Source organism: Syzygium oleosum, unplaced genomic scaffold (genome assembly GCF_021117445.2).
Source record: "Syzygium oleosum isolate NSW1041296 unplaced genomic scaffold, Sole_v2.1 Sole_v2.31, whole genome shotgun sequence".
In the NCBI taxonomy this organism is placed as follows: domain Eukaryota; kingdom Viridiplantae; phylum Streptophyta; class Magnoliopsida; order Myrtales; family Myrtaceae; genus Syzygium; species Syzygium oleosum.
In genome coordinates, this window is record NW_026607515.1 from 3,031,329 (window position 1) to 3,043,699 (window position 12,371).

The window sequence follows — 12,371 nt, forward strand, 5'->3', positions numbered from 1 at the left end:
CCAATTGCCAGCACCGGTGACTGGCCACAAGCTAGGGCCGGCGAGGGCGTCGCGGCCCTCGCCGCCGGTCACGATGGCGAGGTCAACCTCGCCTTGGCTGGTCGAGGCTCGACCTCGCCCAGATCTAACGAGGCCTACCTCGCCGTCGCCTGGGTCGCGACGGCGAGGTCGGCCTCGCCTTGGTTGAGACCTCGCCGTCGCGACCCATCTCTCTCGCCTGGGTTGCAACGGCGAGGTCGGCCTCGCCTTGGCTGGGCGAGGCCTCACCGTTGCAGCGAGGGCCGCGACCCTCGCCAGCCCTGGCCTGTGGTCGATGGTCGGCGACAGGCCAGGAAGAAGAAGAACAAACCAAGAAGAAAGAAGAAAACCAATAAGAATCAGAAATGGAAAAATTGTTTCCAGAATCAAGAATGTACTTTTTTTTGCTTCTTGATTTTGTTCCAAAACTAAATTTGGGAAATTTTTTTTGCAATTTTGTGCCCGAGAACAAAAAATTTAACAAACGGATTCATGTTTCCAAACTGATTCTGAGAACAAAAAAACGGAAATTTTCACTGTTTGGTAATTTGCCAAACGGGCCCTTAGTTTTCCTTTATTTAGTAATCCACAATGGAAATCGTTTTCTGATGTTTGGATTTCATTGGAAAATGATTTTAATCTCATAACTTTATTTTAGGAAAAAAAATAATTTTTAAAATATTTCTTATTTTAAAAAAATCGAATTTTTAATTATTTTTAATTTTCTTTTTTAAAAAAAATTGGAACTTTTTATTATTTTTTAATTTTATTTTTTCTCTTTTTAATTTTTTCTTTTCTTTCCTTTTCTTTTTCCTCCTCCCTCCACTGCGATCACCTAGCAACGGCCACAGGCGAGCTCGAGCTCTCCGGCCTCGGCCGAGACTGGCCTCGGCCGAGACCGGGCTCGGCTGGACGCGGCTCGCTGGCCTCTACCGAGCTCGGTCGGTGGAGCTCGAACTCACCTGGATCTTGCGAGCCGCGAGCTCGCCGGCCTCGGCCGAGCCTCGAGCTCATCGGCCTAGAGCGACCTCGAGGCTCGCCGCTAGAGGCCTCTACGAGCTCGGCGGCCGTCCCCATGGCCGGAGACTAGCCTGAGGAAGAAGAAAAAGAAAATGGAAGAAAAGAAAAGAAAATAATAAATAATTCGATTTTTTTTAAAATAATAAAAATGATTTTTTAAAATAAATAAATAAATAAAATTCGATTTTTTAATTAAATATTTTTATAAAAACAATTGTTTCATTAAGGACTCGAGCCTGAGCGCTGAAGACCTATGCACAGCCTTTGTGGATTCGGGTTGGAGGGTCGGGACTAGAGCTCGAGTATCGGTGACCTGAGCACGGCCTTTATGAACCCGAGTTCGAGTGTCGGAGCATCGGGTATGAGCACTAGGGGTTCGGGCTCTGCCTCAATGGACCCGAGCATGGGTGCCGAGGGCCCGGGCCCTAGACACCGAGGTCTCAAGCCCGGCTGTCAAGACCTGGTCCCGAATTTCGGGACTCGGGAACCAACATGAGGGTTTTCGTGCTCAAGTGTAGAGTTTCAGGTTCAAGCGTCGATAGCTAATCATATTTCGGAAAACGTTTTCCGATTCTTTTAAAGGGGAAATCACTTTTCTGAATTTAAACTTTGGTAAGAAAATATTTTCCGTTGACTTATTTTTCTAAGCAAATCAAACGCCGGAAAATAAGGAAAGTGTTTTTCTGAAAATTGTTTTTTACGAAACAAGGGCACCCTAAAAATCCAACATATTGAGAGTGTGCATAAGCATAGGCTAATAGATTTGACTTGGCTACGCTCTCGGTGTAGTCTTGAAATGACACATCAGGCTCTAAATGATAACCACATCTCTATAATGAAATTGGGACAAATTCTCGCAAAGGGTTAGTGTTTCTTTGAAGATCTTAGCTCCATCTGAAAGAAGAAATCTGTCTACTTGTGTTGAGGGAACCAAGACTATTGAAATGGAGCCTTCAATTCAACTTGTTTCGTGATTACGAGACTCATTTTGTCCGATTCATTGATTGGGTCGACACTTTCAGGTTTTTGCAGGCAGTGAAAAAACTTTGGGATTTCTTTGTGGGAAGTGATGACATTGACGATCTACTCAACATCTAATTTATCGGTAAGCCTACTCACATTTTCTTATTTTTGTACTTGCAGTAGGGTTCCGTGATTTGATTTGATTAACGATTTAGTATCGATATGAACAAAGGTGAAGTATAAACATGTGTTTTTGCTATTCTGTTCCAAAATGAAACACCATTTCAAAATAATACTCCACATGGATGGCGCTATAGAGTTTGGATAAAATGTGAGAAATGCTTATCTCTTCGTAATGGGGGTATAAAGTCTAAATGTTATGGTATAGAATTCTTCATTATACTTTGAAAAGTGGGGTTGTGCATATTTACAAGCAATGGTCAAGCGCTGCAAATCGGTGGGGCTAGCATTAGAAATGGGTAACGTTGACTTTTATGCTGAAGGGAAATTGATAAAGATCGTTGATGTTGAATTAGTAAAACAAAGTCGAGGGTAAGGCCGAATTAGTAAATGAAATTAGGGCTGAAGTTGAGGTTGAGGTTGCAGCAAAATATGAACTTGAGTTTCGAGCTGAGCTAAGGGAAGAGGTTAGGTTTGAAGTTGGTGGTAGGGTTGGACTTGAATGTAAGGGTGCTAGTCGGGGTGAAGCGGATACTTAGGCTGCGCATTGCAACCATTCTGTGCTCGAAAACAGATTCTGATCAGAAATAAAAAAAATTTATTCTGTGCCCAAAAACAATTTCTAAGCATTTGAAGGCGTTCGGTAACTGCCCAAAATTTCTATTCTTAAAATAGAAAAAGAACAGAAATGCATTTGATAATTGCACAAAATTTCATTTTATTAATAATTTGAATTTTTTAATATTTCTTTCTTTTTTTTCTTTTTTTTTCTTTCTTTCCCTTCTCTTCCTTGGTCAAGGCCTGTCGCCGGCGCCGGCGATTGGCCACAGGCTAGGGCCGGCGAGGGCGTCGCGGCCCTTGCCGCCGGCCTCTGAGTGGCGACGGCAAGGTCGGCCTCGCCAAATCTGGGCGAGGTCGAGCCTCGCCCAGCCAAGGCTAGGCCGACCTCGCCGTCGTGGCCACGAGCCGCCCACGCCGGCCCTGGCCTTAGGCCAGTCACCAGCGGGTGGCGGGCCGAAGAACAACAACAAACCAAAAAAAAGAAGAAAATGAAGAAGAATAAGAAATGGAAAAATTGTTCCAGAATCAAGAAGCTACTTTTTTTGGCTTCTTGATTCTATTCCACAACTGATTCTGGGAACAATTTTTTGAAAAATTATGCCCGAGCACAAAAAATTTAACAAACGGATTTCTGCTCCTAAACTGATTCTGGGAACAAAAGAACAGAAATTTTTACTATTTGGCAAGTTGTCAAACAGGCCCTTATACCCTCACCGGGAGTGATGATTTTTAATTTTTTTTTCCTAACTTTTTCCCGGTCGCCGGTCCGGCGACTGGCCAAAGGGGAGGGCTGGCGAGGCCGACCTCGCCGGCCTCGGCGAAGCTCGCCCGCCACCGCCGAGGGCAAGCCTCGCCCGCCCCGCCGGCCACCGGCGAGGGCAAGCCTCGCCCAACAAAGGCGAGGCCAACCTCGCCGTCGCTGGGTCGCGACGGCGAGGTCTCTCCTCGCCCGGCAAAGGCGAGGCCGACCTCGCCGTCGCCTCGACCCGGGCGATGGCGAGGTCGGCCTCGCCTTTGCCGGGCGAGGCGAAACCTCGCCGTCGTGACCCAGGCGACGGCAAGGTCGGCCTCGCTAGATCTGGCGAAGCTCGCCGGTGGCCGGCGGGGCGAGCTTCGCCAGATCTGGCGAGGCCGAGCTCGCCGTTGCCTAGGTCACAACGGCGAGGTCTCGCCTCACCAGCAAAGGCGATCGCTTCCTCTCGGCGAGAGTCACCGGGCCACGTCAGCATCAAAAATTAATAAAAAATACCACGTCGGATTTCCGGCCAAATTGTCACTTAAGTGATCTCTTTTCCTCCGATTTGGCACAAAGTGTTCCGAAAAAAAGTTATAGCACCAAAGTGTCATCCGTACACAACTTATGGCACTTGTAATGTCTGTTTGCCCGATTGGTTTGATTCCCCGAGTTAGCTATTTGAAAACCTTGAAGTGGGCAGAGGTAACGATCGTACGTTCATAAGTCATCAACAAAAGGTAAAATTAATGCACATTGCATTAGTTGTTTCGTAAAAAATAACAGTTGACTGGATATTAAACTCACTTGGTATGCATTTCAATTATGTTTTGCAGGGTCTTACCAATGTAGTTTTTACACCGTCTCCTCGTGCAAAACATAGGGATTGTGCACGGCACACTCACGCGAAATGGATAAGAAGTTGTACAAGGGAGAAACATTTTGACATTACTTATGGAGAGCTGCATATTGATGGCTTGATGGCCATCATGAAATACACACGAATAAACTAATTCTGCAATACGAAATAGAAAGGTACAATAATGCGTTCGTTGATAGGTTGAAAACCAAAGAAGCAAAAAGAAAAATAAATGTAATTATATTAGATCGAAAGAGACCCGAAAAAAGAAAAGAAGAAAGAGGAGAAAAACAAAAGCAACATGATGAAAAAAAGGGGCATTCGACTCTACTCCCTTGCAGCAGCAGCAGCAAGTATTCTTTTGGTCGAGAGATCCGCGGAAGGGGACCCCGCACGAAACAACAAGACGAAATCGCAAGGAGCGGCTTTTCTTTTAGAGCAGCCCACCAGGCGCAACTCCTGCTCACGCCCCGCGCGGGCGGACCCAATTGTTTTTACTCGGAATCGCTTTTTCCTTTTTCCTCGTCTTCTTCAATTGTTGAAAGTGAAATAGAGAGAGGGCATAAAATAACTTGCGCAGGAAAAAACGAAGAAGAAGGAGAAGAAAAGAAACAAAGAATATGAAGTTTCTAGTGGTGCTGAGCGATGCGGTATTGAAATGTACCTCATTTTATTGGGTACAGTATACGGATAATAGGACGTAGATTAAACTTTATAATCTATCTCTCTGGATAGAGAGATTAAGACCTTCGAAATTTCATTCAAGAAAGTATTCGCAATTCACATTAAGGGAAAAAAGAAAAAAGGGAAATATAAGGACCGACTACCCGAGCTTGTCATCACAATCACAGGCATCAAGATATGGCTAGTACGCATCGCTCCGTACATTTCAATATCTATACTAGATTAGATAAGGCCCCGCACGCAAAAACACCAGGTAAATTTAAAAATGAGGCACTGATATTCATCTATAATCTGTTAATTCGTATGACATTGATGCTCGAATTAAAAATCTTTCGAATTTAACCATTCCGGTAGGAAATATTAAATAGCTATTCACTTGATTTTTGTAAGAGCAGATCAAATAAACGGTGATTTGAAATCCGGGATAATGGTACAAATAGTTCTTGAACTTTGGTCCCCAGACTTTTAATTTGTTTAATACAATCTCCGAACTTTACTCCAATATGTAATGCGGTCCCTGATTTTTAGTATGTTCAGTATTGTCCTTAAATTTTCAGTAGATGTTCAATTTAATCCTCAAACTATATAAAAATATTCAATATTGTCATTTCATTAATTTAAGTTCAGAGACAATATTAAAAAACATGTACCTAAAAATCCAGAGATCACATCAAATGATTTTAAAGTTCATGGACTACATTGCACATTGGGCTAAAGTTCAGAGATCATATTGAACAAATTAAAAGTTCATTGAACACATATTATTTATGTCGTTTTCCCTTGAAATCCAAATGAATTAGATAATGAAAAGTGGGCAATTATGACCATATCCTTTTACAATCTATTTTTTCCCCAAATGCGGCATTTTCTTCATCCATCCATCTCAATCTCAAGTGACTCCCCACTCGACCAAAAAAAGTGACTCCCACTCGATATAAAATGATTGCATATGGAATGGATTCTCTTGGGAGCATAGCATGTAATTTCCAAAAATTGTACTTTTACGTGACCAAAAGAGATCAAGGCGAGTAGGTGCGTTGACGCTTCGTTATTGACGCAAATCCAAACTTTCTCTCGTTAGTCAACCGTCGACCTCATCCGTTTTCATTTTCTTTTTTCAAATTTAGAGGAGCGTGGCCGTATTTGCGAAATGACGGAATCACCCTTTTGCTGGAAAAAGTGCGGGGCGCCTCTGCAGTTTCCTAAGTTTTGGAATTTTTGTTTTCTTTTAGGATTCCATGGAAAAGTAGACCCTTTCGCAAGGGGGAAAATAAAAAGAAAGAAAGAAGACAAAACCTTGCTTTTGTTTTTTAAATTTCAAAACTGGACTAGTCCAAATTCCCGAGTCTAATAAGGCCAGAACAAAAACCAAGAAAAATAGACAAAAGGAAAGAGTAAAGTCTCAATCATGACAATTTCTAAACGGTGCATGCACTTCGTGGGCAACATGTCAGTCCACTGATCTTCCCCGTAGCAAGACATCGACCAAGTTTCTCCATTTTTTCCATTTTAAATCTCCAAATTATAGACAAGCACAGAAGTTTATCAAATAAGATAAGAATATAGAAATGATAAACGTTTTCAAATAACGTATCAACACGATACTTGATAACCGAAAAATGTGTGATTTAACTTTTTTTCATAGTTGCATAATATTTTCATGTTGTTGCAATGTGGAACATTGCAATTTCATATAAAAATATTTAAAAATTACTCAAAATGCGATCCAACTCATTTTAGGAACTAAATTTAAATATACTACTGTTAGGTGGACTCTTTTAAAAACCATAATTCTTTGCATTACTTAAAACCATATCATGACTCTTCTTCAAATTTTTCACTCAAAATTTCGAGATTGATGTCTAAATAATAGGTAAAGATAAAGCCGAAATGTGCTTCGCATGCGCGAGGGCAAAATGGTCATTCGGGGCGTGCGACAAATAAACAGTGCCCGAAGTTGGACCCACAAATTCAAAAATTTCGGATCCTATATGACCATCGCCTCCGACTCCTCCTTCCGTCCCCATGATCGCATCTCCCCCCCTTCCTGATCGTCTCTCCCTCTCAATTTTCCCGAGAAAATCCGAGGGAGAACTGCGAGAAAGTTTTGCGAAATCGGGGACTCGATTCCGACGCTCCCGCCATGTTCACGATGAAGCGAGGGATGCTTCGCGGTTCCGCTGCAGTTGGCGCGTTCCGTTAGCTCCGGTCCTCGTTCCGATGAAATTTTTTGTTCGAGAAGCGATGGAGAGTTTTGATTTGAATGCTTCGTGAGATTCTCCCGCCCTGATTTCTCGGTCCTCCGGTGAAGAGAAGGAGCCGATGGATGACGATGAAATGGAAGGACGGAGCGGCGAGGAATGCGATCCTGATTACGAGTTCGACGCGGCTCGTTTCTACGATTTCCGTCGGTCCGAGACGTGCTCGGAGGCCGAAGCCGCCGAGCGTTGGTTTGAATCCGCCGGAACTTATCCGCCTTCGCGTAAGCATCGGATTATCCATCGCAGACTTCTTCTTCTTTTTTTTTAGAAGTGATTTTTTTCTTATCCGCCTGTCGACGATTTTGAGCGCTCTCGTTCATGATTGTTCAACCGAGTGCGTCGTCGATTTTTCCAAGAGTCTGACGTGTTTAGAGACGGCGATCATCTCGTGCGTATGAGATTTCTAATGTATTCTTCGTAGCCTAACTTTCATCCGGTTCGCGATCGTAGAAGGCCATGATGCCTGCCGCGAGCACTCAGAGATTTTCTTCCAGTTCTGTTGTTGTTTTCTTCCACCATCAGTGCTCTGCCTATGACCAACTCTTAACGTTGGCAACCGTTCACGCTTCGCTGCTTTCCAGCTGAAATGATGTGCTCCAAGTGTAGTGTTCCTTCAACAAAGTTAATCCTATTTTTTTCATCTGCCTCCGAGCAGAAGTTTGCGAAGCTGTTGGTTTTTGATGATTTTAGTCGAACCATCTTTATGCCGCTCACCTCGCATTTACTTTTCTGTGTCAGCCTTTATAGTGAAACTGAGGTGGAGCAATGATGATCTGAGAGGAGATGCAGAGACGTCCTCGAAAGTGGATGGTCAAGAAGACATGAATTCTGTCACTACAGACACAGATCATGACATGGACTCGGAGGTTTCAGCACTAAACTGCAGCGACCAAGGTATCGTTTATTTTACTAATCATGTTATACTCCTCTGAACATGGTTCATCAAGGTAGAATTTGACATAGGTTTTAGGAGTCGTGAGTGTCTAAGCTTTTAGCATCTTTTGGCAGTCGGTAGGAAGGCTATCAGTGCTATGTAAATGTTCTCTGTCTTCTTCTTTTTCTTTTCCTCCCTCAAGATGTTGAAGGATTTTCTTGGTGTCATCTTATACTTACCTGCAGCCAATAGGGAGAAAGAGGCAAATAAGCAAGAAGTCTCACGAGGTGATCTTTTTATACTTAAGTGGAAGTTTGCATGTCATTAAGGGTTGCATGGTTTGAGATACATTGTTTGTTTGCCATCGGTGTTTCTAGGAATGAAGCTTCAAATCCTGTTATGTCCTCTTTTCTCATTTGTGTTCTAATCATACAGCGGAAGAGACCCCAAAAGTCAAAACCAAGCCACTGGTGAAGTCATCCTCACCTAGGAGCTCAACTTTGATGAAGCCCACAGCCAGCTACTTGGCCAAGCAAAACTGGAGCCTAGAAGTTCGCTTTAGTAGTTTCTTGAGGTGCCGCCTCCGTTGGATCTGTTGGGCTGGTGAATTTTCCTGTTGGATTCTGTCTTTAATTGTTTGAATTGTCACTCACTCTCTGTCATCTATGTTTCCACATTGAAATTCTAGGTCCGACAAGTTTTCAGTCAAAAATCATAAAACATCTTTGCAGTGCTCACCCCTAAGTGACAATCGAGCGACCAAACGACAAAAGCTAGAAGCAGGCTATTTGCAAAAGGTGCTTTATTTTGTTGTGTAATGACATTCATGGGCATCTTTCATTTCTTTTGTTATATATGAGCCGGCACCTAAATTTTCCTGCTAGTTTTTCCATTTTTTAATTGCAATTGATGATCACTGGTGAATTTTCTATTTAGGTTGCTAATTTGAAGCACCAAACTCCTCTACATCACAAATTATCTTACAAGGTAAGGTACACCATTCGGAGATTTTCATCTTTGACTTCAAGATGGGTCTGAGTCTGGCAAATAATCTGTCATATCCGCAATCAGTTCAATAAAATGGAAATGTTTGCACTATCTTGACCCTGTATCAGGTTGGATATGACATCGACTCAGTGCTCGTTAGACGGAACTTTACAATCCCGAGAGAGTTTTCTTTGGAAACAGCCCGTAGGGCACAAAAACACAGGTGTAAACCTTTCCATCTGGCCAACTATACTGTTTGGAAATGTTTATCAGTTTTCATTTACACATAAGGAAACTTATGGATTAGTTGTAATTTCAAGTTTCAGGTCCAAAAATAGAGTAGAGTCTGGTGAACATGCCAAATCAAACTCGCCAGTTTTGAAGGCATGTCGATTGCATCATAAAGTTAGTGCAGTTTTTTTTGGTTTATAGTCCACTTTAAAAAATTATTCTCATTCAAATTGTATGATCTTAGTACGCATGTTTTGGCCTTGAAGGTACCGTTAGCAACTCTCCATAAGAAAAGTACATTAGGGTTCCAGGTATGCTCTCTGTCAAATAGCATGAAACTTGTTCATTTTCCAGCAAACATTTCTATAACATCTGATGGGGAGAAGTATTTTGTTGAATTGCATATAATAGTTTTTAATGTGGACAATCTGCGTGTTGGAATTCTTCTGAGTCATTATGTCTCTCTTGTTGGCTATTAGGCCTTTACTCTGGAGAATCAAGGTGGTCACATGCTTCTATAATCATGCTAACCTGATTAAAAGACGCATAAGTTGCATATGGTCGTTTATCTCACTATATATAGGAGTTAATTTGTTTGTTTTGGCAGGAAGTTGATGTTTCTTCTGTTTCTGCTTCAGAAAATGTAATGCCAGAAGTTAATAGGTAATTTAGTTGATCACTGTTAATTTTTTAACTAAAGATTCTGAGTTAGGATAAAAACACATAATGTGGAGGAACTACTGTTAACTGCTGGAGCTTTTACCTTTTTTTTTTTTTGGTCGAAGCTGAAGCTTTTACTTTAGATATGGGGAGTTGCTTCATTTTTTAGACACATGTTATTGGGACAACAGTATTGCTCTTTAACCGTTATTGTTTCCTCTGCAGACCGATTTCTGCTGATACTCACAATCAGAAATGTAATATTGTTCCTAAAATTGGAGCTTCAGCAAATAATAAGGTGGTTTCTTTGACTGAATAATACTACGTTGTGAGCAATATCTACTAATTTGTTATATGTCCATGTGATGAATTATGTTGGTTGCCCGTGGTGTTAAAATCTGGGAGTTAATTAAGAAAATAGTCTTCTCCAAAAATTTAAAACAGTCTGTGGAGGGAAATGATTTTTAGACCAGTTTTAATCTACTGCTTCGCTTTCTTTGACATTTTTTGCTTAATCAACTGCTTTTTTTTTTTCCAGGAAACAAAATACCGAAGGAAAAAGCATGATCCACCAGTGGACCTCTTTGAAAAGGTATGTCGAGTTTGAATTTATTTTAAACTACCACTCGATGGTAGCTTCTTCTTTCATTATTTTTTTTTTCCTGAACAGCATCTTCACCACGTTGGAAGCATTGTTAGTTTTCTTTTACTAAACTTTGTCTAGAGTATTGAAGAGTTATCAGGATTTCACTTATTGTTTAATTCTCATGGTTGGTCAGCTGTCCTTAGAATCTAAATTTCATCTGAATTCAAAGACTCGGTCGAAAGTGCCTCCGGTCAGAGAGGTTGGTTCCTCTAAGAAGGTCTTGTTTCTGAATCCCCACTACCTGAGAATGGTTAGCATGATTTTGATGGTCACTGATACAGGTTCACTTTATTTGATGGCACAGGGATTTAAAACAAAATGCGGTGATGTTGATTCAACAGGAATATGAGGTAGACCCTGGACTAGACTGTTCTTCACGTTAACGAAGAACAGCTAAATCAATTCGTAAGTTTGCATCAGATCTCACACAGTTACATCAGCAGATGATAGAAAAGGCGAATTAGATATCACCCAGTGTCATCGGATGGCAGATTCAGTGTGGGAGGGACAAGCAGATTGCTGGAGTCGGACCACAAGCCGGCATTGACAGGTTAGAGGAAGATTTTTCATTTGGGTGAACTTCCATACTAATGCTTGGATTCATCACTGACTAATAACTTTGGGGGTATCAGACGAGGCCAGTCATATCTTCTTGTACCAGCTGTTCGAGATGACTGGATCCCATTGTGGCTTTTTCAACGCGAAGGAATGCCTATTCTTTTCGGCAGAAAGTCGTACAGAGTAGTCATTAAAGATGCATGTGGGTCACCATGATTGTGGCATACACCACCGATCGCAGTACTAGACGCCGCATGTAGGCCTTTGCTTTTCCCATCCACATTTGGAAATGTGATCTGAGGTGCACCTGCCTTTGTGTGCCTTAGGAGCGTCAACATCAGGTGAAGAAGGCATCTACAGAAAATGATCCCAAGAGGTCACCTGGGTATAAAGGAATCGACGGGTAAAAATTGCTCTTATAAGGATAAATGTTGCAGCTCAAATCTTTTGGCATCCGCTGAGGATGGCTGTGCCCAATTACAACGGTACTTCCCATAATTTAAGCCTTTTTACTTGGATGGGATATGCCAGTCTGCAACAACAAAATCAATTTTCATGGCTTTGCCTTTCCACAGTTTGTTTTACCGCGTCGGTCAATAGAATTTGCATGTAAGAGATAGCTGTGCCCTCGTACCTTGTAGAAAATGCAGGCATGAATGATTGGAGAGACATTAGTGACAACTACCTTAGCATGTGGATCAGAATCACAAAGGATTTTTGTCCTCAATCTCCTGCCAGTTATCTATATTTCTTTCTCAAATTATCACGGTCCATAGGAAGTTATATTTGCACACAGTCGTTCCTCGACGGCAGGCATCCAAGTCATGGTGACACTTCATGGCTTAATCTTCAGCCAAATCCAAGTCTCTCATATATGCATAGTCCATATATACAAGGGAAAACTAGGTTCCTTTTTTGTTCTTGCCCAAACATTCAGATCGCTGTTAAAGCACTCTTTATATCATCCCTTCATTGACTGACAGATGTAATTTGGCGTCTACGTTGTCAGTGCAACCTAGCCAAATACCATTGATGTCCCTAGGGGACTCCTTTTGCATGTGCTCTACGACAATTCACTGCATTTAACACTAGACTTCAGGAATGTCACTTGCGCTTTCGCTAAAAGAGCTTGGATC

The 12,371-nt window shown here is 42.0% G+C and overlaps 1 protein-coding gene across 8 annotated transcripts; it reads left to right on the top strand.

Annotated features, from left to right (window-relative positions):
* Positions 1-7,049: 7,049 nt before the first annotated feature.
* Positions 7,050-11,924, top strand: LOC115683252 (uncharacterized). 8 transcript variants are annotated; one of them, XM_056304336.1, is made up of 16 exons: positions 7,050-7,500; positions 8,018-8,173; positions 8,399-8,440; positions 8,589-8,727; positions 8,842-8,950; positions 9,090-9,140; positions 9,269-9,363; positions 9,461-9,545; positions 9,638-9,682; positions 9,979-10,034; positions 10,257-10,329; positions 10,570-10,623; positions 10,811-10,894; positions 10,982-11,027; positions 11,121-11,227; positions 11,310-11,924. In XM_056304336.1, the coding sequence occupies exons 1-14, from the start codon at positions 7,341-7,343 to the stop codon at positions 11,024-11,026; spliced, it is 1,194 nt and encodes a 397-aa protein (XP_056160311.1). In that variant the 5' UTR covers positions 7,050-7,340; the 3' UTR covers position 11,027; positions 11,121-11,227; positions 11,310-11,924. The 8 variants fall into 8 exon arrangements, with proteins under 8 accessions (XP_056160311.1, XP_056160316.1, XP_056160313.1 ...); XM_056304341.1 differs by having other exon boundaries at positions 10,811-10,876; positions 10,959-11,027; XM_056304338.1 differs by having other exon boundaries at positions 10,811-10,876.
* The last annotated feature ends 447 nt before the right edge of the window (positions 11,925-12,371 follow it).